General features: G+C 39.7%; 1 protein-coding gene across 4 annotated transcripts in view; it reads right to left on the bottom strand.

Moving 5' to 3' along the window:
- tubgcp6 (tubulin gamma complex component 6) overlaps nucleotides 1–24,565 on the bottom strand; it is a 30,953-nt gene extending 6,388 nt beyond the window's left edge. The window contains exons 1-21 of one of the 4 annotated variants that reach the window (XM_023955650.2): nucleotides 24,433–24,565; nucleotides 22,471–23,278; nucleotides 22,194–22,357; nucleotides 17,161–17,374; nucleotides 16,249–16,407; nucleotides 14,505–14,626; nucleotides 14,296–14,359; nucleotides 14,087–14,196; nucleotides 13,159–13,250; nucleotides 11,421–11,560; nucleotides 9,297–9,446; nucleotides 9,087–9,168; nucleotides 8,480–8,568; nucleotides 8,178–8,293; nucleotides 7,280–7,418; nucleotides 7,003–7,086; nucleotides 5,116–6,892; nucleotides 4,474–4,620; nucleotides 2,541–2,709; nucleotides 1,565–1,706; nucleotides 627–821 (exon numbers count right to left, since the gene is read on the bottom strand). In XM_023955650.2, coding sequence (XP_023811418.1) covers nucleotides 627–821; nucleotides 1,565–1,706; nucleotides 2,541–2,709; nucleotides 4,474–4,620; nucleotides 5,116–6,892; nucleotides 7,003–7,086; nucleotides 7,280–7,418; nucleotides 8,178–8,293; nucleotides 8,480–8,568; nucleotides 9,087–9,168; nucleotides 9,297–9,446; nucleotides 11,421–11,560; nucleotides 13,159–13,250; nucleotides 14,087–14,196; nucleotides 14,296–14,359; nucleotides 14,505–14,626; nucleotides 16,249–16,407; nucleotides 17,161–17,374; nucleotides 22,194–22,357; nucleotides 22,471–23,256 — 4,941 coding nt within the window. In that variant the 5' untranslated portion in view covers nucleotides 23,257–23,278; nucleotides 24,433–24,565. Of the gene's footprint in view, nucleotides 1–626; nucleotides 822–1,564; nucleotides 1,707–2,540; nucleotides 2,710–4,473; nucleotides 4,621–5,115; nucleotides 6,893–7,002; nucleotides 7,087–7,279; nucleotides 7,419–8,177; nucleotides 8,294–8,479; nucleotides 8,569–9,086; nucleotides 9,169–9,296; nucleotides 9,447–11,420; nucleotides 11,561–13,158; nucleotides 13,251–14,086; nucleotides 14,197–14,295; nucleotides 14,360–14,504; nucleotides 14,627–16,248; nucleotides 16,408–17,160; nucleotides 17,375–22,193; nucleotides 22,358–22,470; nucleotides 23,279–24,253 lie in introns of all 4 variants that reach the window. The other 3 variants (XM_023955651.2, XM_078949301.1, XM_078949302.1) reach the window with 3 other exon arrangements.
- Nucleotides 24,566–26,408: the final 1,843 nt, after the last annotated feature.

Genomic DNA, 26,408 nt, shown 5'->3' with positions numbered 1-26,408 from the left:
TGCTCCACTTTCTTAGAATCAAATTCAAAACTCTGCGTCTGTGTGACCCAATTCCCTTGAACTGCTTTAAAGCAAAGCTTTTTGAACTTTTAGAAGAAACTGCACGTCACTCTTGACCTGACTGTATAACTCATGATTTAACCTTCCTATTTATATTAGACTCTTCATTTTAACTGGATTTTATTTCACATTTATTGTTAACAGTATGTTTTTATTGTGATGGTGCCTTTCAGCCCAGGTCTCTCTTGAAAAAGAGATCTGACCTCAATGGGACTTCCTGGTAAAAGAAAGGTTAAATACAAAAACTAGCATTAGCGGTGCAACAAAAACATTGAAGCTATCCAGCCATACAGTTTGAAGGCAGACACGAGCTCGGACGAGTAAAACAAAGACATACATGGATCTGTTTGTCTGCAAGTGGATGCATCAAAATGGAGCTGGTGGCCCGCCCATTTGTATTTTCTAAATCACAACTACAAGCTTTTTCAAACTGCAATGTTTTTGTCTGCTACTGATTTACAATAATTTAAAAAAAAGGAATACCATCATTTTTTGAGACTCATTTCTAAATAACAGGCAGAATAACAGGAAAAATAAGACGAGCCTCTATGATTTTCCAGCCTCACCTTGTAGCGTAGCTCCAGACAGTTCAGAGAGTCCGGTGCGTGGGGATGAAAGGTCTCCGGAAGGAAGCGGAGCGCAAATGTAAAGTTTGCGGCTAAAGGCGTGTCCCCATGCAAGCTGTACTGCAGGGCCTTACTGAGGATGGAGTTCAGGACCAGAGGGGTGAGCAGCTCACCAGGTGTCTGACCACTGACCATCTGGACGACAGGAAACATTGTTCAAAGGAACACACAGCGGACAAATGTGATGCTTTCTTCAATAAATGTCCTGTTAAAGCTCAGGAGTTGGAGGGGTTTGTTTCATAACAACCAGACTGGAAGCTGATTAAGAGATTAGCTTCCTGTCAAAATGAAGGTGTGCTAGCGAGTAAAATTAGTGCTCTGCCTTGATAAATAACACCTTCTGTCTCCTGGGCCTCAGGAGACAGATGCATATGAATGTTTCAGCAGAACAGCACTGAGGTGTCGAAGGAGGTACTTGGTATTTCAAGGAAGAAAGCTTGACACAAGCAGAAATCTGTCAGTGATTGTAGTCAAGAAATTCTTTCAGTGTCAAGCGTCAGCACTGCTAGAAACTGCAATGCTGCTCGTGTGACTCTGACCTAATCTAAAAGTACTTATTACTGCAATTTTTAAAATGATACGTTAGTCTTTCCTTTTAAAGAATCCATCTTCTAAAATCAGCCTTAAACATATTAAATTATAGGGGGGGGGGGACTTCACAAAAGTCACTTTTCTGGTCGTGAGCCAAATAAAAACCCTAATAAAATGAAAAATTGCGCGTAATTAATCTGTGTTTTCACAAGCAACTTAATTACTGCAGAATACGCTAAAAATATAAACTAAGATCATAAGAAAATCCGGCACAAACTGAGTTCCTATCCTAACTCCAGACACCAGCTTTCTTAATCTGAGCAAAACGAAATGAGCAGGAACATCACCTTTTCAAAGAGCCGATCACTAAGCGACTGTGCAAACTCTCCGTCCTCCATCAGCAAGAAGTGACGCAGCACCTCAAAGTGCTTTTCCACACCTATTTCCACAAAGAAGTAGTCCACCACGGCTTTATTCACCAACGACACACTGGAGAGGAGAAGTAAAACAAATTTAGACGTCACAATCTGTTCCAGAAACCTTTTCTGCTCCTTATCTTCTCCTGTGAGGGTCTCCATTGATTTACAGAAGTGAAATTTAAGGATTTTAAGACCTTTTAAAGAACACTTAAAATCTAATTTAAGACCAAGAGTACTGTTCTGCTGTTTCTTGCTCTACACATTGATTCAATTCCCATGATCCCCATTGAGCCGTGTTGAAACGTCCTTCAGCAAAGCGTGCAGTTTGCTTCAAAAGGATTTTCCTCTGAACTGGTTTTAAAAAGTAATCCCTATTTTCAGGACATTTCTCCACGAATTTGCACTTTTCCATTTCCGCGCTCCGACGAGCATGAGCTAAATAGCTAGCTGAGCTTAAACGATCTACGACCAGTTCACGACCTTTTGACACAGCAGTCCTGGGAACGTTTCTTCAAAGGGAGAGGAAGTGACATCGCCTGGGCGAGAACAAACTATTCAACAAGAATTTAAGACGATTGAATGCTTTTCAAGTCTTATTAGAATACAATTGAGTTTAAGACCTTTTAAGGCTTTTCAAGGATGCATTTTGCTTATTTTCCTCTAACATGGAGTATTTCATTTATATAGAAAGAGAATGAGAACGTTGCTTTGTCACACACAGAAAAGGGAAACCATGGGGGGCTGCAGGGACACAGCAGGTGGAGCGAGTTTAGAAAAAGTTGTTCTAAACCGTCTGTGAAATCCCACCTTCTTTTTGGTTTCCTTTGAAATACCTAAAAGTTACCTAACATGATTGGAGCTGGCAGTCATGCAGAGGTCTCAGACAAAAAAAACAAATACTCACTGTGTGATGAGTGGGGCAGTGACAGAGTGTTTTATCAACACAGGCAGGGAAACCATTTCACTCAGCTGGACAGATGTGGTGTCTGTGGATCTGCGGAGTGTGGGCTCCATAGGAAGGCCCCAGGGGCCCCGAGTTACCTGCTTCAGCAGCTGACTCTCAGGAGACAAATCTGTGCAGATTTGGAAAGAAAAAAGAAAGAAAAAGATCAAACTGTGCCTAAAATACTAATATTACACAAGACAATGTAACTCAAACAACTAAAAGATTGGAAAGTTGAGGATTTATTGTCAAAACAAAGAGTTTCTATGAAAAAAATCTGGTTTTAGTGGTTGCACTAAAGCCCTAATTTTATTAAATATTGCTTTCTATCGGCAAGTATTTGGATAAGGTATATTCCTGCAGCAATCGGCATAGGATTAATTCAGAATAAGTGCTTCAAATGCAATTACTTATTCAAAGGGTTTTGTTAAGAACTTTGCCCAACATTTCATCTCTTCTCTGTTGACCTGAGTTGGGTCTTTGGGATTACAGGTTTGAAGTTTTCCAAATCTGAAAGATGCCCAGGCCCTAAATCGGATCTGAAGGAAGTCCACATCGGGGTGGAAATCTCTGCTGAAAGCTTAGAGGACACTGCGAATAGAAAGGAGCTGTACTGTGGGGCATCAGCTAACATATTCCAACCACTAAGCATCAGCAGTCAGCAGGTGGAGCACGTAGTGTTTTGGAAAACCTGAGGACAGAGATTGACACCTGCATAACTCTGCTCTGTTAACATACCAGCAATGCTTGATGCAGAATCTCCACGCTTCAATTTTAATACTCAGCAAGTTGAGACATTTTAACCCCAACAAACATTAAAAAGAATTCATCCTCGTTGCCAGATCACGTCAAATCCCCTCTGACCTAAAACATCTTTATTTTTTTTCACCATAAAACACAAATCAAAAGTCTCCAGAATGATAAAGCCGGCCGGTTCAACCTCCGAAACCACTCAGGTCGTCAGTGATGAGAAAAGCCAGACTCATCCCTCTAGAACTATTCTAAACAATTCACACTGCATCCTGAGTGTTTTTATCCATTTCTTTCTGCTTATCTATCCTCCCGAGACCATGTGTGAACATGGGGACAAATAGCTTAGAGAAATAAAAATGCACTCCGTATTAAAGCCCAGATCTCAGGAGGATATGATGAGTTTTTAACTCTTAAATCCTGGATTTACCCCTAGGAGACATTTCAAAAAACAATTGTGTTTTTATAATGTATTAAAAACATTAATTTATTTTTTTAAATGGTTATTTGTATGATAGAACTAAACACAGTTTTCTCTCTATATATATACTTTAAAAGCAATTTTCAAATGATTGATTTTCTGCATGACCTTAGATCATTTATATACAGTGTTTCACATTTTCTTTAGATTAAAACTATAAACCAAACAACCATACTTTTTTCTTTTTTTTTAGATATTGATAAGTTCAACAATATTCAACAATATTCAATTTATCATATTTGATGAATAAAGCAGAGCAACACGCCAGATGTGTATTACATTTCAAAAATTCCACTGTGAACTCTTTGCAAACTTTACTTTATAGTCTCCTTGCTATACGGTTTTATTGACCAAGCATGGAGAGTAAAATCTTTCTGGTGAATAAATGAATTCTTTTGAGCAAAAATAGTCAGGAGGACAGAAAATAAATAACAAAAAAGGTGAAAGACTTTCTATTTGGATGCTTCGCTTGAATATTGAGTATCAGGTACAAATTGTACCATTTGTGACTATTTGCTACAATGTGTTACTTCTCATCTGCTCCAGACAGACACTGTATGACAGCCCAATGGTGTATGGTGCACAAAAATATTCCAACTTTTCCGTAAAAACTACATCTCAGAGGAACCAATCATTGCAATCCAGCAGCTGTTTTCCACTCACCCAAAAAGTTGTAAAAGTCTTCATAGTGTTCCACCTGGTAATGAGAAGACAAAGCCGAGATGTATTCCTCCTCGTAGCTTTCAACGGAGGACGACTTCACACCGAACGCATGGGACGGGCTTTCTTCAAGCTGCTCGCAGCTGCTGCCTGAAGAGAAACACGACTACTTTTAACGGAGATAAACCTCAACCTGTTGTGAGAATTTCATTTAGTCTCTCAGAACAAAGCAGCTATAACATGATATCCAGAACTGCAATGTCACTGGGGCAGATTTAAAAGAGGAGGAAAGCAATAACATTTAAGGGGAGCCTAACATACATACTTTGGGACTCAAATGCCCCTTTTTGTTTTTTATTTGTTCCTAGAGTGAATCCTGTGTTGAATAGACAGTTTTCAAATAATGCAAAAAGTATAAAACGATGACTTTCCCGGTAATCAAAGTTCAATCTATTGACAATCTATTGATGTGTTTACTTGAGTTTTTTATTTTAAAGGAGAATCTCCAAGTTGTTCTGGTACTATTAGAACAGGGAGAACCGTTTTTGGAATTGAATTACATTTAGATGAAGGATCATGGCATCATCTCTTGAGCTACACTGCAGAACCTAAAACTGAACAATCCAAAGCATTTAGATGACGAACCTTTGCCGTCCTCCTCCGTTGACTTTTTCGGGTGTCCATCATCTTTTTCTTTCAACACACAGCCCAGTCCAAGTGAGGAGTCTGATGAGTGGCCGTACATGCTGCCTGGAAGTGTGGCGGGCGGCTGCTCTGTGCCCAAGACCACACAACCAACCCCAAGGTTTGAATCAGACGAGTGGCCATATGTGCTTCCTGGTAGCTGTGATGGCGGTGGTTCCGTTTTAGAGACAACGCAGCCGATGCCTAAATGTGAGTCCGATGAATGACCATGCTCGCTGCCGGGTAAAGGAGAGAGCTTTGGTTCATATCCTGAAACGACACATCCGATGACCAGTGCTGAGTCGGAAGAGTGACCGTAAGAGCTTCCAGGCAAGGACTGCAGAGGCGGTTCTGCTCCTGATACCACACATCCCGGTTGGAGGATGCAGTCTGAAGCGTGCCCATGCTCACTCCATCGAGGTTGATTTTCTGGGATGTTGGACACAAACTCCCCTAGTTTTATATTAGCATCTGAGGAGTGACCGTGGATGCTGGGAACAGGATGGAGAGCTACAACATCTGAAACGTTCTCTCCCACTTTAATGTGAGCATCTGAACAATGACCATATACACTTGGTGGAGGCACAGGCGCCATGATGTCTGACCATAGGTCCCCAACAAGGATGTGAGCATCTGACACATGGCCGTGGATATTCCGAACAGGGACAAGGGGCACAAATTCAGTAGCATTTTCCCCAATTTTGATGTGAGAATCAGAAGAGTGTCCGTACAGGCTGCATGCCGGTGGAGGGGTATCAACGTCTGAAACGTGTTCTCCAATTTTGATGTGGGAATCGGATGAATGACTACGGGCTATTGAAGGTTGAGCCAAAACTCCCACGTCAGGAACATATTGTCCAACTTTGATGTGAGCATCAAAAGAATGGCCAGGGATGCCTGTTGACGGTTGAGGGGCTTTAGCATCTGAGAGCAGCTCTTCAGCCTTAACGGAACCCATTGAAACAAGACTTTGACAAGGTAAAAGATTGTCAAAAGCTGTATTGTGAGCTTCTGAGCTCTGATCTTGAGGTTTTTGTCCTTCAGACTCAACTCCATTATCAGGAAGACTTAACTGAGGTCTGCCACCGCTTTGATTATTGCCATTGTCCTGTGTTGTCACAGTTTGGCCCTGGGCTGCATCAACTTTCACAGTTGTAACAGACTGACCTGCATCTTCATATCCCTCTGGGTTACTTTTCAAATTCCTTTTTTCGCTATCTTGTGGCAGTTGGAGTGCAGGTTCCTCGTGACTGCTACCTGTGAGTACTTGATGTCCATGAACAGTGGTTTTCTGGGGTTCTTCTGGTGTGTAGTGCCCCAAAACAAAGTTGGATTTAGAGGGATGCCCAAAAGGACTGGGTTTAGGGATGCCCTCCTCAACTTGACACAGGTTTTCCTCAGTTCCTATCTGGTTTTGCATCAATTTAGGCAGAACCGCTGGTCCCCAATGTGGCCTTTCCTGGATTGTGGTTTGGCTAATGATACCCTCAAGTGGACTAAAGGGGGCACTAAAGTCATAGTCTATAAGCTGTGCAGTGGGTACGGCTTGAGGTAGTTCAGATCCAATGATCTCTAGGGCTTTATCTACTTGCTGACTGTCTGGATTTGGTGAGTTAGGGTCCAAGTCATTGATGCCTTCAGGGATAAGAGCAAAAGCTGCATTATTTGGACCATGTGGGGGGGACTCCACTCCAGAGTTCTGAATGTCCTCGGATGGCTCCTCCTCAGTTGAACATTTCTGTTAAAAGAGTGTTAAACTTGACTATAATGCCAAATAATATAATATAAAAATATCTCATTAAGAAATATCATGGAAACTAAGACAGACTAGAAGCTTTTCGGTGATACCATTACTTGTTGTGCAGAGGGCAAGGGCTGCAGTTCTTCTATGGGAGGTCGTTCCTTGCCCAAGGGATATTTCTCCAGTATTGCCTGGAAAAAGGTCATAGAGGCTAATTAAATAAACCATTTATCATATTTTACACAAATTCTGTGCTTTTTGTTAGTTTTACACCAAGCAATACATTTTGAAACAACTTTTCCTAAAACCTGATGGTAAAGAGTTTCAAGGGCAAACATTAGAACAATCAGTCTTTCTTTTGTTGTGTGTGTATTCATCCCCAACCTGTATGTTCTGCCTGTCAACCATGAAGAACTGAGTGCGAGCATCATCGAGTCTCATTCGCTGCACTCTCCACAGGGCTCGTCTCTCTCTGCGAGCTGCTTCTTCTGACAGACGGCTGTACTGAGCAATCAGCTCCTTTCTGGATATTGGGAATACAAACAAAACATGACAATAAACCTTAAAACTTAAGACAAAGTCAAATAAAGACAAGGGGAGGAAGATACATACAGTTGAAGCAGGCAGTACTACCCTTTTATTAAAGTCCCCACTACTCATAAATCTGCAAGCATGTGCTTATTTTTTCGTATAACATTCACTATTTTCCTAACCTCTGAGATCTTCTTGACTTTAAAAAACAAAGATGTTAATAATGAAATCCATTATCTGTCGACTAAACCTGAGACTGATTGTTTGTCTTTTGCATCCAAGATACCTAGGTCTTACATTTTGTTAGTGTGAAATGTGAAGATGAAAAACTTTCAGTGGTATGTTCAACTTTCAACTCCATTGAAAATTGTGTTTTTGATGTTTTGAATGTGTTCTTGTGGTATTTTTCTCATGATAGAAGGCATAAATCAAGAAAATTAAGATTATAGTTGTGTTTCTGAGTATTTCTTTATTCAAATTGTTGTGAATCAGGAGCAGACGAAAAAATTCTGTTTGAAAAAACTTGTAGTTGCGGCATAGAAGGTAAGCACAAGCTTCCTGCTCTGCTCCATTCTGATGCATCCACTTGTAGACAAATATATCCATGAACGTCTTTGTTTTCCTGGTCTAAGCTGAGTTGTGGCTCAACTGTACAGCTGGATAGCTCCAATATTGTTTTTCTTACTATATGTAAGAAACATGTTTACACTGTTTGATGGTTAAAAAAGCCTGAAAGGTAATACAGACAGACCTGGCTCTCTCTTCCAGTTGCTCTTCTAGGGCTTGTAGCCTCTTTTCTCTGTCTCTTAGCTCTCTGGTAAAGCTGAAGTCATCTGCCTCCTGCTTCTTCTTGGCTGCGTTTCGCCACTGGTACCAAATACAAAAGGACACATGCATTGGTTAAATATAATTTACATCATTCACTTTGCATTCTAAAACTTTCTAGAACATACTTAGTTGTCATTCTCAATCAATTTTCTTCTAGACAGAAGTGTTGGTGCACAATCTGTTAGAATTGTCAGGTTTCAAAACCCAGTTCTACAGTTGATCTACCTCCTGCTCCTGCTCCAATTGCTGCTTCAGCTCCTCAAAGCGCTCTCTCTTTTTGGCCTCCTCAGCCAGACGTAGTGACACTTGACGCCCTGCGGGAGTTGACGGAGATAACAGTGGGCTACTCCGCCCTCCGCAGACAGAAAAGCACATGACATCTCCAACTCTCTTTCATGAGCACGCGCTCTGACACCAGACGACATCACCATCTGCCCAAAATGAAACAGGCCTATGCCAAGACATGCACAGAGTATACGACTAGACATTTACCACGCCAATCAGCTGCTTTCCCCAAACACTGCGTCGCATCCTCAGAAGCAATAAATGATGTGCAGAGTTTGCCAAACTGTATGAGTGGTGGTTAGATTTTACCACCTGTAGCCATGGAAACTATTTAAATGATCCTCCCTGCAATTACCCCCACCTGGATGTCTCATGTTGGGAGTTAAGAGAACTTCACAGGAGTCACTGTGACAGTGGGGTTTATGCTGAGAAATTTGTAGAGGGTACACTCAGCTGGTGAGGGGCAAACATGAACATCAAGACGCATGTAAGAAAAAAATCATCCTCACAGCATGGGAATAACTGCGTGTTTTAGTGCGACACTAACCACGAATGCTCTCCAGGGTTTTGACTGCAGACTCTCTGACCTGATTGATCAGCTCCTGGCGGGCTTTCTCTGTTCGGAGAGCCTAACGAGGAACAGACATGGTTAACTCACATTTATCCTCCAAACCTGAATCTGGATTATTTATAGAAAAGAAGAACTAAGCCCCACTTTAAATAAGGAAAAAGAAAAAAACTACGAGTGTGTCATTACTTGCTCCTCCCGGCTGACGGCACTGTGTTTAGCGATCCTTTCCATGCGTCCACGATACACCGCACACTCCCTCTCAATCTCCTCCACCTCCTGCAGGGAGAAGGTGACAGCGATGCGGGGTGCTGGCAGCTCCGACCAGCAGATGTAGTGCTGAAGACACACATTTCTTAGAGTTAGCACTATGAAAGATGCTTCCTATTTCAGGAGATAACTTACACGACTCACCACGCTGACACCACATTCTCAAAGCTCAAAGTTCATCTCGTAAACAAAATATGCTCAACCGGCTGTCGGAAAGTGTAACGACTTTAAATTGCTTGTCTTGAAATTAAAACAAGAAATTAATTATGAGAGGAAAATTAGGTGCGGATAAAAAGAAAAAGTGGAAAAAAAATAATTAAACATTCGGATTTAATTTTAGGTTATCTGCTTCAGTTAAATCATAATTGTTGCTAATAATGATAAGTGTAACTGATGTCTTAATCTTTTAATGTTTCTTGCAGAAGGAAATCCTTGTTTTCTTTTCCCAGAACATGAAAATCAGAAAAACATCAGGGAAATGTTGATCAACTCGGTGCATAAATAAACTTTAATTAATCACATTTATTTTTAGAAAACCTGTGATCAAATAAATGAAAGTAAGAAAAAAAAAGACATCTCACAAATGTAAAGTTTAACAGGTGCATTGCATTTCATTGAATGATGTAACAAGACGCTTAAAGTGTCTTTGAAAAAGATTTATTTCAACCCAAACAGCTGTGCCCTCTTCAGTAAGCTCTTCAACTTCCTCATTATGACATTTTTACGTATTCAAGTTGACATTTTGAACTTTACATTTTCTTGTGCTTTTCACTGAATTTCAAGGTGTTTTTTTTTTATCCTTTATTCAACAGACTGTATAGTCCTACGAAAATAGCAGAAACTGTAAAACTTTAAACAGAATGTAAATGAGAGAAAGATATGAGCCCTGCAGGTAAGACAAGGCAAAGCACTATGGGAAAAAAAAACATCATGCGATGGTGAATCAGCGGGAAAATAGAAAAAACAATTTTGCTCTCCGTGGTATAATAATCAAATGACCAAATAAAAGCTAACCTTAAAGCTCAAAATGTGAGTTATCCTTTCTGCTGTGATTTAAATGTCAATTCTTATTCATCAGCACCAAAAGGGCTGCTGGTCAACAAGCTGATACGACCGACATGAAGCCTTCACAAACTGTTGCAACAGTTTTGATACCCATCCATGTCGAAAAGGACAGTTACATTCATAAATGAAAAGAAATTTTAATCATCAATACTATTAAACATTCAATTCATTCTTACTAACTAGAACAATGACAGGAAAATTCCTTAAAGTATTCAATCATCTTTTGGTCTTATAAAAGCATCACCAGTGGACTTTTTATTGTAATTGTGCCGTTTCTTTTGTTGTAAACAACAAACGTGTGTTGTTTTCTAGGACATACGTTTCATAAAGCGGCATTAGTTCATTAGAAATTCACCTCCGAGTTGTGGGTGGGACCGCTGACCGCCCCCTTTTCCCCTCCCCATTGCTAAGGGAGACGGACCAGGGAGTTTGTGGCCAGACCAGTGTGTTTTCTATGTCACAAAAAAGCTCTTTTTCAATCAGAATTTTACTACTGACTCATAGTGATTTGAATAAAGAAAGACTCAGAAATGCAATTTTAAGCCTAATTCTCCTAATGTATGTCCTCAGAAATAGTTCATTATAGTGGGTCTTTAAGATAAACTAATTTTTCTTAATCTAATTGACTTTTATTTCATTGTTATGTCCCATAAATGACCCATAAAGGAAAGAATCTACTTTTTTCATCATAAACTGCATCTGCTTTGGTTTGGCCATCTGTCAAAACTCAGAAACTTAAAGAAACATAAACATTTCCTGTTCATTAAAAGTCCTTTCATGTAAAATGAGAGAACTCGTGTTGTGTCTGGTGAAAAATCTAAGATGCAGGAAAGGAATGCTCCTGCTTGGCTGTGCTCCACGAACACTAAACAGCCAGAAATGTTGTTGGTTCAGAATTATTTATAACAGGAATTTTCCCCCCCAGCAAATTCAGTTCCCCCCACACGTGCATCACTGTGTAATGTTTGCATAACGAACCTGTGGACAGCAGATTTTGAGGAGGTTGATGGTCTTTCCACAGACATACACGTCGTTGGCAATGTGTTTCAGGAAAATTGGCACACAATCCTCTACATCTTTTGAGATCAGAGTGTAGCCTTGGCTCCAGAAGTGTTTGTCTGCACAGATTTGGGGGGGAAAAAAAACACCTGTTAGGTGGCATCTAGTACTTTCCAGCAATTACTTTGGATAACAAATCATTTTATTAACCAAAATACCTACCGGAGCAACACGCAGCTCATGCTGTGGTTAACTTTGTCTTATCAGTATGGCTTACATGGCATGGCTAAACTCTGGCTGCTTGAATTAACCCAAATTGCAAGTACTTAGCTCAGTGAAGCCAAGTAAAAAAAAAAAAAAAAAGCATAGAAAAACATGAATGCGCAGAGCCTCCAGAGCTCTTTACAGAAAGTCTGCAGCTTGCCAAGAAAGCTTAGCTGCTGATTGCTTCCTTGGCCGACGGGGTTCGAAGAGAACAATGACATTTGTGTGTCCTCCAAAAGGCATGAGCGAGGAGTGTGGAAGTTCGCTGTTGGAGTTGATGAGGTGTAGCAGATGAGCAAATGAAACTGTTAGCTAGACAAAGCTGAGGTGATGGTCTGACCTTGAATGGGATGTTGCATGACATACAATATTTGGAGAGGCTGTAATGATTCACAGCGCGCTGTATTTATGAGGCACTTCCAAAATTAAAACGCTGCCATGCCTACAGCTGTCAGGGGAGAAAGACTTTTAAGTCTACCATTTTGCACTCTCATATATCTTTCAAAATGATCGTTTTAGCAATGGGTAAATATGCTGATCTATTTTGTGCTAATTACTCACCTGGGACAAGTCTTCCAAGTTTCGTATAACCCACAGAGAATGTTTTAAAGTGCTCTTTTGTCCCGTAAAATATTACTAAAGTGGTTTTTCAAGAGGGATTTTCATATATCTTAACATTTACAGTCCTGCAGATTCAACCTCTTTCTTACATTAAATTCTAGCAGCAAAATAGGATGGAGAGTCACCATTTGGATACTCTTTGTATGCCACATAATTGAAAATAAATTGAGTTTAAATGGACTTATCCAGAAATCAGCTTGACTGAAAAATCAGCTGGATCAGTATTTTAAATTTGCACGACAGATGTTAGAAGTCGTTTGCTCTTTATGTCATAAAGACCTATTAGAGACGTTGTGCAGTAAAAAAGAAAAAAGTATTGCACTGAAAAGCAAAGGCGAAGGAAAGCACAATGGGCGCATACGAAGACATTCAGCCAGCTCCTGCGGAGCACAGATGGGCTTATTGTTGCTGCTATTCATCCGGTCCTGTCTCTAATCAACTCTTCTCATGGAATTCAGTCATTAACCAGACAAAGCCAAATTGCTTCAGGTCGTCTTCAAAGACTCAAGACTAACTCTAAGAAAATTCGATTTGAGGTTTTTGATATCACCTGCAAGGTGTACACGCCAGAAGAACAAAAGAGCTAATATTTATGGGTCTTTCTCTCTGTGATTTTGTGGAAACACATACTGCTGGGGGAGCCGATTCAGTTCCTAGCTGATTATCATCAAGTAACTTCCTGACAGCCTTTAGAGACCCAAGGACAAATTCAACTAAAGCAATAAAGGATGAAAACTTTTCTTTTCTTTTTTTTTTCTCTGTGAGAAAATGACTCTGGCAGCAGTTTTATTTTTTTAGCCTGCTGTCTAAAGTACTGTTTCTGTGATCTCACCCCTAAAGTTGAGGTATTCTTCGTTGACCTGGATCATGAATTCACCATAAACATCTCGAAAAAGGCCGTTGTAAACCCAGTCAGAAACGAACCTGTGACAGGAGAGGAAATCATCAGGCCTAGATCTAAACAAAGCAAATCCAATCCAATCATGACACTTGAAATACAGTACAGAATGCTAAAAGATTTTTATTCATTGTTACCTACTTATTAGCCATATAAAAAAAAAGATTCTGAATTTTTATTTTGTAATTCACAAATCATTTACTGAACCAAAACAAAACTGTGACCAAGAAACTGAGGTTGTTGCCTCCCTAGTATGTACACCCCCCGTTTTCATTCAAGTTATTTCTGTTTAAGGAATAAGAAAGTCAACAACTACTACATGCATCTATGACCTACTAAACCTGAGTGTTTACGTGACTGAATAGTTCAGTCTTGTGAAGCGACTCATAAAGTTCTCCCTATCGGATCTTGCACTGCAAATACAAGCCCCTTAGAAACAAGGGGCTTAGAAACAGGGCCAATAGCCCTTACTCTACTGGCAGATTTTCATTAAAAAAGTTTTTTTTAATCTGCCAATGGGGTATGGGACACAGTCCTACCAAAATTCTTAATTTAAGAATTCACTGAGACATGTCTTCTCAAACTAAGGTTAAGAAAGGAAGACATTTTTTCTTGAAACAAGACTCTTTTTACTTTTTTAATGTTCAGTTTTTGCAGTGTGAATAAAAATGTAGAATCTTTGTAAAAATAAAATCATTTAATGAAGGAAAATGTATGAAAGCTTTTAAACCCAATTTAGTGTCCAAACACTTGTGTCTCCAAAAACATTTGCTGAACTATAGTCTAAATAACAAAACAAAAAACTTGTACTTTCAATCAAATACAGATTTTCTGTGGGTTATGTTGGTGCACAGCAACTGACCGTGTGTATGGCGCACAGCTGCTCTTTAGCAGTGACAGCAGGACAGGATAGTTTTCATTGCTGCAGTTATTCTGGGCTTCGTTGTACAGGTAGGACAGCAGCTTAATTCCCTGGGGAGATCAGCATAACGCAGCATCCCTGTCATCTGTGAGGTTAAACACAGCCACGGCAGATGACAAATTGCAGTTTGCAAATAAAAGAGAACTCACCACAGGAAAGGTGGCTTGGCCAGCACCCAAAAGCCCGTCTACACAGCACAGCTCCGACAGGTACCTAAGTTTCAAAGAGAGCAGAGGGGCTTTTCATCTAATGACGCTTGCATCCAGTTTTCTCTTCATCCATCTACTGGGTGAAGGGTAAGGTTAAACTGTTTCAATAACATCAAGTACGGGTTGAAAAAACAAAGGTTTTAGCACACCTGAGTTGGCGGCCCACTTTGCGGAAAAGAAAGCTGATGGTCAACAGGTTGAGAGTAGGTGGAGTGCTCAGAACACACGCCCTGTAGTAATGCAGGTACTTTCTCAGTCCTCCGGTGAAAGCCTTGGAGAGGAAACAGATGTCATCAAATGTACCTGCTCAGAATCCCTGAAACGCTTGATGTTGCCAGTGGACCTTTATAATAAACCAGAATTGCAATAACATATAGCTGAAAGTAATGCTTTCACTATATACTCAAAGTGTTGTATAGGGAAAAAAATTATGTTTTACAAAAAACACTAAATTAAGGACAATGACATCATAACAAAATGGCTAGGCTCATTTCAAATTACTCAAAAAGTTCCTTAGTTAAGATATAAAAAAAAGATTTTGTCTCTTTGATTCTGACTTTTTCAGGTCAAACTGCTAAAGTGGGAATTTCTTTATTAGTTACCACCAGGTGGCACTCGAGCTAGAATATCCAGGCTAGCTAGTGGTTTTGGAGATTTTTCTATATATTTTGCAGCACCATCTATGGGTCAATTGGTATCAGACCTGTTGACCCCATTCATCACCCAAATAGAAACAATTGTTTTAAATATAATGAGGTTGGGTTGATTTATTGAGGAGTTGTAGCATCGCAAAGTTGACAACCACAACCCCCTCTCTCTTGCATTGTGTTTTAGGAAAACCGTGAAGAATTGTGCTAAATAATTGATACCATTGGATTTGGTGGTCCAAATCGAGTAAATACAGACAATTATTGAAGATTGGTCAAATTATGTTGACTTGGGAGCCAAAAGAGTCTAGTCAGACAGTGGGTGGTCCAATTTTAAAAGTTTTTAAAAAAACCCACAAAGCAATCTAAAAAATAAAATTTTTGTTTCTAAAAGGCACATGTAGGTGAGATTAAGGCCCAAAAAAGTTTTGTACCTTATCTCACCAAATGGTGGCGCTCTAGAGCCAGAGTTGACAAAAGCTTGGGTAGATCACTCTAAAGTTATTGGTCACCAAATTACAAAATACCTTCAGTAGTTTTTGACATATAGACCCTCAAAGTTTGGTCCCATTCCTTTCTTGTGGGCCTGTGGGAACATTTTCCCCCCCAAAATTTAGATAAAATAAAGCATTTGTTGAAGACTTCTTTTGTGTGAAAGAATCAAGTATGTGGTGTCATGTGGAACATTTGATTGACACATTTTCCCAACCCTGTTTTCCTGTGGTAGGGGTGTGGCTTTCCAACAGGCTGACTCCTGATTGGCAAGAGTGGTTGCCATAGAAATGATGATGCAGCCCAACTCGGACCAGTCACTGCTGACTGACAATTTCTGGTTCCAACATGGCAACGTCTGTACCATGAAGAAAATCGCGACTGCATTGACATCATTTGGTTTAAAAAAAAATCTTTCTCTTGCTCATTTTGCTTAGTAGTAGTGGAATCAAAAATGTTGTGGAATACATTTATAACAATAATAAATATCAGAAAAAAGAAGCATAAAAACTCTCATTTCTTGCATTGCTTGGGATTACCCCCCTGCCACTGTCTCTTATATGTTAAATCTATTTTGTTTAATGTGTGAAAGAAACTGTTCTCCCACATGTTTATGTCTGCCTGTCATTTTAATTTAGAATATTTAACTACTTGATACAGATGCTCACATTATGTACAACAATCACTAGGAACTCAAGGGGAGGAAGCAATGTTGTCTCAGTGGAACTAATTAATGATGATTACACAAACATACCTGGAAGACGAGGCCTTTCTTGTCAGCACTCTGCAGAGAGAAGCGGCTAAGCCTCAGGTAGTATGTGCCATACTGGGCTAATTCTCCCAAGAGACGAGACACGCTCTCTGCAGAAGCTCCTGAGATGCAGACGCCAGGTCTGACGTCAAAATGAACATTCTGCAAGATCAGGGGAAGGAGAAAAAGATAATAATAAAAAATGACACAAAAAGCAATGATCTAAGATCAAATCCAATGAAGTAGCATTGACACCAGGCGCTGACATGTCACCTCCAGAGTGATTTCTTGGTGGACTTCGAAAAACAGCATTGCATAACAAAATGTGTTTCTTTCATCTTTTTCCCATCTAAGTTTTATGAAAAGCGAGCAATAGTGTTCTCGATAGAGTTCTTTTGGGGGAACAGAAATAACAAACAATATTGTCCGTCACCTTGACTTCTGTGTGACACCCCCCCTGGTTTTAGGAGCATGATTTCAGCTTCAGAATGAAAACAAAGCAGAACTCCTCAACCAGATCATAATTCACTTTAATAACTCTGTTCGTCTTACTGTGTCTATTTTATACCTGCTGATGTCAAACGGTTCCAACGGATATAAACAAGGAGAAAACAGGGAAATCAGGATGTGACTCATGTCTAAATAAAAGCTGGACTATAAATATGGAAAATCTTAAAGAGACATATTAAACAGCAGCACTCTCTTGTGGTTTTGCTTCTCCTTGCATTGGTATGGGCTTTATAAGGCACTGTTAATTGAGCTGGGATTGTTTATATCACATGCACTAATTGCCCATTGATTCTCCTCCCTCCCTCTCTCTGTGTTTTACCCATTGAGCTCAGTGACAGCACTCCAAGCAGGAAGGGATTGCATTTTACCGCATTTCAGAAGCTAACAAATGATGATGAATTGCACCTGGTTGAGAGGGAAGGTGCTGGACGCCACTCCAATCAGGACATTAAGGAGGTCAGACACCAATTGCGTCTGAGAGTCCAGAGGCAGCGGGAGGATAGGAGAGGGTGTATTCAGGCTCACCACCCTCATTTGCCCCTCCCATAGCCGATACAGCTGGTCAAAAGCCTCCCTGCCTCCTTCTGTTAGGTAGAAAGACTCGTGTTTTCCTGGTGGACTTGTGAGGAGAAAGCAGAGGATTTCAGGTTACTGTTTAAAAAGAAAAGAGAAAAACTGAAACGACATCTTTCTGCACATTATTTCCCCTTAATTTCATTATTTATAGGACAAGCATTGAATTAAACTAAGGTCAGAAAACTCTGCCCCTTATTTGACATTTCCTTTTTTTTTGCTCTCTCATTTTATGTAATATTTCACGATTTGTTTATTTAACAGTGTTGAAATCATTATTTTGATGTGACTTTATAACTTACTTCTACATTAGACTCGACTGACTTCTCTTTCAAAGTGTACAAAGAGCAATTTGGTTTTTTTACACACATTTTGGATCTTCTTTTAAATTCTCAATGAGTTTAATAATTTGACAGTGTTGCTCTAAATCAGGGGTGACCAAACTTTACACTCAAAGGGCCAAAATCTAAATGTGCTCCCGTTCCGTTGGCCAAATACAATCATTTTTTGCATGTCATGTAATAAGAGCAGAGAATAAAGAATATAGTTTAGTTTATTTGTATTTGCTCCTTTTCAAGGTAACACACATTAGTGAGACTAAGAAGTTAGTAACATTTTTCTTTGAATCTCTCTCGATCTCACACTCTCGGCAATTAATGCTGAACTTTCGTAGCTAGCCGATGTGGCGCTGTCCTGTGCTGCCGAGGGCATCATGAGGGTGGCTTGCTGTGACAGAAGTTTAGATTGGAACTCCCTAGAATGCCTCACCTTTGTGTTTGGATAAAACTGCGTGTTTAGCCTCGTAGTGGCGGCGTATATTGTACTCTTCAAGTACAGCCCCGGACAAAAAAGACAAACAGCCTGAGAAGAGATTTCTGGAGAAAAATAATCCTCCTCCCATATTTGTTTAAAATGCCTCGTATCCGTTTGTTACTGCCGTTGTCGCTCCATAAATGAATGGGAAAGGTTAAGGGATTTTAACTAAACACTCCGGCCCAATTTGGCCCACCTAAGGTTTTCTTTTGGCCCACCAAGTCATGCCTGTAGAGGCCGCGGAGTGTTTAGTTAAAACCCCTTAACCTTTCCCATTCATTTATGGAGCGACAACGGCAGTAACAAACGGATATCACATTTTTTGGGATGTAAACATATTTTAGAAACCCAAATTGGTTTGTAAATTGTTTCTAGTCTTCTAAAATGGCAAAGGTAAAATGAAAAAAAAAAACTAAAACCGTCTTGTAAATCAGCATTTTTTAACATCCTATTTAAGACTCTTAGGAGGTATTTGACAGACATTTTTACAGTGATTTTGATATTCCTGTAAGCAGGGCATGCACTTTAGGCTTTTATGCTGTATCCACTCCTAATCTAATGTAATGTTTCATTTGATTAAGGCAGAATATTAAGATTGTGTTTCATATAATTGATATGACTATTTCAATTTAAGTTATGTGTGCAAAGAGTATAAATCAATATTAGAGAAAATGATAGAGTTCATGAAGGTTTTCAGTGAACATCTAACCTCCTTAGACCAGTCTTGTTAAATATCAATGCATCAAAGAAGCTGCATTCGGCCAATTTGAGTCAGATTCTTCTAATAGATTGTTGTGTTCATGTAAAGAAGCTCACCCTTGTTAGGTTTCCTTTTATAATTACAGTCGTGCTTTCATTCATAAGTGGGGTCATAGGGGAACCTAAAATAAGGTAGCGGTTGTTTTTTGATCAAAGAATTCTTCTGTGCAACAAGGTCACTACAGTGGATAGTGATTTCTATTTGGCCTCTAATTCATGTTTAAGACTTTTTTTAATCACAAAATATCAATTAATCAATAAATTACGTTTTCATTACTGCTTTTATCCATCCGCATAATATTACTAAAATTAAAAAGCCTCTCATTTCTAAACGATCCAGAGGAAGCCCTTCATGCATTTGTTCGCTTAATATTGGAAAATTATAATCACTCATAATTATCTGTACCAAAATTTCTTAGAAAAGGCTCTGGCTGTTTTAATGGACTACATCAAGAGTTCTAATGAGAAGCAGCAGAATAAGTCATCATTAATCAAATGTTTGCTTATTTTCAATGACTACCTGTTGAAACCAGAACAGTTATTTTTCCTTCCACATAAAGCTGGAAAGAACCACTCCAATGAATATGGTGTTTTAACAGGTTCTTGTAGCATTTTTCTTATGATGGAGGACATACAGTACCGACCAAAGGTTTGGACACATCTTCTCACTCGAAGAGTTTTCTTTATTTTCCATTACTGTGAAAATTGTAGATTCACACTGAAGGCATCAAAACTATGAATTAACACATGTGGAATTATATACATAACAAAAAAGTTTGAAACAACTGAAAATATGTCAAATTGTAGGTTCTTCATAGTAGCCACCTTTTGCTTTGATTACTGCTTTGCACGCTCTTGGCATTCTCTTGATGAGCTTCAAGAGGTAGTCACCTGAAATGGTCTTCCAACAGTTTTGAAGGAGTTCCCAGAGATGCTTAGCACTTGTTGGCCCTTTTGCCTTCACTCTGTGGTCCAGCTCATCCCAAACCATCTCAATTGGGTTCAGGTCCAGTGACTGTGGAGGCCAGGTCATCTGGCGCAGCACTCCATCACTCTCCTTCTTGGTCAAATAGCCCTTACACAGCCTGCAGGTGTGTTTGGGGTCATTGTCCTGTTGAAAAATAAATGATGGTCCAACTAAACCCAAACCGGGTGCAATAGCATGCCGCTGCAAGATGCTGTGGTAGCCATGCTGGTTCAGTATGTCTTCAATTTGGGATAAATCCCCAACAGTGTCACCAACAAAACACCCCCACACCATCACACCTCCTCCTCCATGCTTCACGGTGGGAACCAGGCATGTAGAGTCCATCCGTTCACCTTTTCTGCGTTGCACAAAGACACGGTGGTTGGAACCAAATATCTCAAATTTGGACTCCTCATATCAAAGCACAGATTTCCACTGATCTAATGTCCATTCCTTGTTTATTTAGCCCAAACAAGTCTCTTCTGCTTGTTGCCTTTCTTTAGCAGTGGTTTCCTAGCAGATATTGTACCATGAAGGCCTGATTTACACAGTCTCCTTTAACAGTTGTTGTAGAGATGTGTGTGCTGCTAGAACTCTGTGTGCCATTGACCTGCTCTCTAATCTGAGCTGCTGTTAACCTGCCATTTCTGAGGCTGGTGACTCGGATGAACTCATCCTCCACAGCAAAGGTGACTCTTGGTCTTCCTTTCCTTTGTAGCGCTTGATGGTTTTTGTGACTTCACTTGGAACACTTTCAAAGTTTTCCCAATTTTTCGGACTAACTGACCTTCATTCCTTAAAGTAATGATGGCCACTCATTTTTCTGTACTTAGCTGCTTTTTTCTTGTCATAATACAAATTCTAACAGTCTATTCAGAAGGACTATCAGCTGTGGATCCACCTGACTTCTGCACAACACAACTGATGGTCCCAACCCCATTTATAAGGCAAGAAATCACACTTATTAACCCTGACAGGGCACACCTGTGAAGTGAAAAACATTTCAGGTGACTACCTCTTGAAGCTCATCAAGAGAATGCCAAGAGTGTGCAAAGCAGTAATCAAATCAAAAGGTGGCTACTATGAAGAACCTAGAATATGACGTATTTTCAGTTGTTTCACACTTTTTTGTTATGTATATAATTCTACATGTGTTAATTCATAGTTTTGATGCCTTCAGTGTGAATCTACAATTTTCATAGTCATGAATATCAAGAAAACTGAACGAGAAAGTGTGTCCAAACTTTTGTTCGGTACTGTATAAAAAAAAATTAAAAATAAAAAGTGGGTTTTTGTGTACTTCTTTATTCAAATGGTATTGAATCAGGAACTTATATTTGTGACGCAACTAAGATGGGCGGGGCCAAAGCCTCCATCCACTTGCAGACAAAAAGATCCACTTGGGTTACTTTCCAGTCCCGCCAACAACTCAGAGGAGAATTTCTAATGAACAACTCCACTGCAGAATGCAGGTCCTATAAAACAACACAGGCTTTTTGATTTGGGTTCAAAACTACATAATCATAATTAAAAGACAACTGGGAATGCTTTTCCAATCGATTAAAATATAGCTGGAGTGAAACTTGAAGTGGCCATGTTTCATATCATCTTAAAGATGGGATCATTCTGTAGCATTCAGCTCTCAGCCTGCAGGCTTATTCGTGGATCCAAAGAATATCAAACATGAATTCCAAATCCTTCAGCTCTCACTTATTTACAGAGCAAGTTTCCTGCTTAGGTTAGTGAAGGAGACAGGTTCTAGAAATAAAATATCTAGACTGGTCAACACAAATCATGCCTTAAGCTATGCCACTAATGAGGTTCTTACCTCATTTTTTCTTTTTTCTTTTTTGTCAAAGTGCTGTTTGCTCTTTGTACATGTTTATGTAATGTGCTTACTACATTCTTTTCTCTGTCTTTATTTCAGATGTTCTGTAATTTTTCTTGTCTCATTCCTGAGTTTTCCAATAGAAAAAACAGTCAACGCTAGTGGCTGATTTGAGTCGAGTTCTTACGGATTTCTTCCTGTAAAAATATATATATATATTTTTTTAACTTACCTAAACTCTATTTTAAAAGCACATTTACTTTTTTGGTCAGTTTTTGAATGGAAATTTGTTTGAACCATTTACTTTATTTCAGAACCTTCAGACGACTAAATTAATTATATAAACTCTTTGAACTAAAATGTGTTTTTTTTTTGTTTCTTCTTATTAACAGGTTTATGTTTGAAAAAAATAGTTTTAAAATTTAATGTTTGCACTTCTTCTCCCCCCTCTTAAAATGAAATTAACCACCGACTGATATTTCTATGGGTATTGTTTACCAGCCAACAGACTCCCAGCAGCGGCGTCTTCCAGGCTCAAAGGTCCGAAGAGCCTCCCACATATCAAAGTCTGGAACTGAGCTTGGCTCTGATTGAGAGTCTGGGGTCAAATTTGATGCAGACTGAAAGCCTTCATCCTCAGACTGATCCAAGCAGTGGGGAACCTGCCATTGTCATTCCAAATTCAGAGAGAAGATGAGTGATCGATCATTTCAATCCGTAATACTGTACAAAACAGAAAAGAGACAAAACGCAGTACGGTACTTTGGTTTCTTACCCTAATAGCAAGTCCAGTAACATCAACATTACTGGGAACAGGAGGTATGTCCAGTCTTATGTCCATGTCTGATGTGCGTGTGTGCTGAAGTGCTCCAAACAGAGACAATCTGGTCTCCTTCTCAAACTTTTCTTCTGCATCAAGTTTAGTTCTCAGAGCCAACAAGCCAGTCCCGGGTGGAGCATCCATCAGCCTCTGAGCCGCACAAAGACTCTCCAGAGTGCCCCACTCCTCCCCACAAACTAAACCCCATGCCCGGGCCTCGAGTCTCTGCAGCTCCTCGCTTTGGTAACTCCAGGGTTGAGGTCTCCGCAGCACAGGCCTTTCTCGCCTCATGTAATCCCTGTTAAAGGAGGCAATGGGTGGAGGTGCGGAGCCAGCCAGAAAGACCAGAAGTTCAAGGACTGCATCTACTTCTTTAAGACCAGAGGAAGCTCCATCGGGCAGCATTCCCAGCTGCTCCTCCAAAGCTTCTGCTTCCTCTCTGCACCCTGCCACGCGTAGGTCAAAACACATCATCAGGACTTTGTTTCTGGGTGGTGTGCTCCTTGTTGCACTTTGTCCTAATGGGGAGTCTTTGGTGGCATCTTGAAACACTTTTGACAGCAGGGCACCATAGGCACGCTTCTTGAGAGCCCTGTGAAAGCTGTCTCTGGAGACTCCCCCCAAAGCCCGGCGCTTCCATGACACCCCGGAGAGGCTGCAGTCACACAGAGCACTGAGCAGCTCAGTGATGCTGCTGCTGTTGGGGCTGGGCTTTGAGCGGCTGTTAGAACCCAAATACATGGTGGCGCAGTTGCTTCAAAGGCTTAGGAGGAGACAGAAAGATACACATTATAATTTGTACAAAAAAAGAAAAAAAAAAAAACTATAAAACATAACCAAAATGTAACATACTAGTTAAAAACACAAAATATGAGAGAAAATCCATTTCTTAATGAGAAACCAAAGTAAGCATTTGGGTACATTTTGAAACCTTTTTGATTTTGGCTACAAATGAAAAAGCACGGTGATTGAGTTAAGATAATCATAGAATAAAACATGAAAGTGTTCGATACACGCTGAATTGCTAATTGAATAGGAACAATAGTTTTAACATCAACAACCTCAAAATAATAACAACAACAATAATAGGCATCTAGTTCCAGCTTTGAGAAATTCATAAATTAAGAACTGGTAACTTCTTCTCATCATAACGTTTTCATTTAAACTCTTTTGCTTAATTTCTGATCATATTTTGTTCTTTTAATATTGTGTAAAAAGGCAAAACTTGCAGATAAGTTCGTTTGGTGTTTAAACTATTCCATATCTATGTGTGTTTTACTTCTTTCACTTTAGGGGCTCCGTAATCCCATCTTAAAACCTTTTAACTATTGTGTTATTATAATCTTATAATGTATCATTGTTGAATGTAAGTGTGTGCTTTTGTTGGGGCTCTGTGTCACTGCAGATCCCCGCGCTAGCTGTCTGGGCAAAGATACACACAAGAGCTAGCTTGTACATCTCAGTAAATGATGTTGTTAAAAAGTAACTATTTTATACAAAATCTAGTGTTTCAGTTCAAATATTATTGACTTTTCTTTAGCATCTCTGGTAGAATCAACAGTGTAGAAATCAAATCACCCGCCGATGACAGCCAACAGTGACTATTAGCATAGTTAGCTACACTTTAGCATCATGAATGAAAATGCAATGTTGACTTCTTTCCTCACAACAGTGACTTGAAGAATAATCAATAGTAGAAATATATAAATTATAAATGTTTCGTTATCAGTTGACTCACTTAAAGCTTCGTTCAGTGCTGTTCTTCATCACACATGCAGCCCATACTGACTCGTAGCATGCTAATATTGTTTGTTTTTAGCAACACCTGGATGGCTTTACTCTGTGGTCCAGTTTAAACACAGAATTCAACATGACTGCAAAAAAGGAATACGTAGTATGAACGATATATTTTTTTACCATTTCGGGTCCATGTCTTCCTGCACGCTTTAATGTGCAGTGGCGAGATAAACAAAGCTAGCTTCCTCATTCATCTTTGATCATCTGCCGCGGATACAAAAACCTTCCCTCTTTTTGCAACTGGGTGTACTCGTTTTAAATGCAGTCTAAGGTGGATGGTGAAACAGCCAGTGACTTTGGAGGAAATTCGTTTTATACAGATTGATAGGGACCGTGGAATGACTTATCAATAATCGTTTAAAACATAACCAATATTGATGAGTTTTGGCAACTTATATGGTTCAAAATGTGCCACCATTTCTTTACGGTGTTAGACCCCGTCTTTGCGAAGGTCTACCGGTGCGTGCCGATGCTGTAATGAGGTAGATCCTCCCTCAATGACGTTTTAGAAAGCGATTCCATTGGTCAATTTTGAACGTCAATCAAAAATGACTAACCTCATTGGTCTTTGCGATGTGCTGCTTTTCTGCATGAAAAGAAGAAAATGAGGTGCTACGATAAGGCGCGTTTTTTGACGGGATGTTCCACACCATTCATACTATATGCGAAATCTGAACTTTATGGCATAAACAATCAGTTAATTGTTTGACCACTTTTCGTCTCTTTTTATTTCGTCATTTGGGGGTTTTGCGTTTGTTCGCCTTAGTTTATATGGGGATTCGAACATACAAAACACATGAAGTCATCATGGGAACCTCATCCCTCACAAATACAAAGAATGTATTTGTTTATGGATTTATCTAGCCAGTTTTAAATAGATTATAGCATTTTTGCCTTTTTGTAGTATGAAATCTTTCTTTTTTCAGCTTTTACCTGTTTAAAGAAAAATAATTAAAGATTAAAGAACCAGTTAACATAAGAAACCAGAAAAAAAATTAAATTTGCAAGCAAATTATTTTTTTGCAAAAACAGCAGTGGCCCTTTATACGACGGAGTATTAGGGCCACCAAAAAAAAAAAAATTAGAGCCACCTAAAAAATTAAAATTACGAGATTTTATCTCGTAAATTTAGGAGATAAAAACTCGTAAATTTAGGAGAAAAAAACTTGTAATTTTAGGAGATTACAGTGGAAGTGAGCATAGGGGAGCCAGTTTAGCTCGTGCTGGTTTGCGGCGCCTTCCGTCCGTGAAACCCGGGTTCGACTCCGGGCTGCCCCCTGTTCCCTTCCCTACCTCCGCCGGCTCCAAGCCCGGCCTGAGAAGGTTGCGTCAGGAAGGGCATCCGGCGTAAAACATTGCCAAATTTACCATGCGACTCGTTCGAAAGTGGAAGAAGAACAGTGGAAGTGAGCATGCAGAGCAGCAGGTGAACGCCGTGCAGCAGCAGAGCAGACCGACTAAACTTTGTTGAACAGGTGAGCTGGATGTTTATTGATAACGTTCCAAATGTCTGGAAGGTCATTTGTTTGATTTACGATTCATTAAAGTTTTATTTATTGATGGTTGGTTTGCAGGATCTCTGCAGCCCGATGAAGCCGTCGTCGGTGTCCCTGCAGCTGTTTGCTTGAATCCTTTCTTCCTCCACCAAAGACCAGATCTCTACGTCTGTGTGACGCTTCCGTCACACAAAAGGAGGAGCACTTTTTTGGCATTTTCAACGTTCCAAAGCTAATATAAAACACTATTTTCATTCCTCTTTATTGTTTTATGCTGAAACGGGACATTTCATCTGCAGGAGGGGGCGTTTGTAAGACTGTTTACTTCCGCATTGGTGTTGGGATGACAGGTTCATGACGTAATGAGACAAATGAACTTCAGGATATGTGAATGAAAAGGAGAATAAAGGCTGCAGCGATTGTCTACACCCAAACGTGTCTCTGAGCTCCTTATTTTACATATTAAACTCCGCTTAAATAAAAAATAATCTGATTTTGAGTCGCCAAAAGGTTCAGAATCTCTTTGTTTTAAACCTATGATAATCCGGAAATGAAGCTTCACAAAAGGCTCCACATACTTCATCTTCAACTTAAGCTAGG

Source organism: Oryzias latipes, chromosome 6 (assembly GCF_053564925.1).
Source record: "Oryzias latipes strain Hd-rR chromosome 6, Olatipes_Hd-rR_3.1".
In the NCBI taxonomy this organism is placed as follows: domain Eukaryota; kingdom Metazoa; phylum Chordata; class Actinopteri; order Beloniformes; family Adrianichthyidae; genus Oryzias; species Oryzias latipes.
The sequence above is the reverse complement of the archived record's forward strand: the minus strand, read 5'-3'. Positions and strand labels throughout refer to the sequence as shown.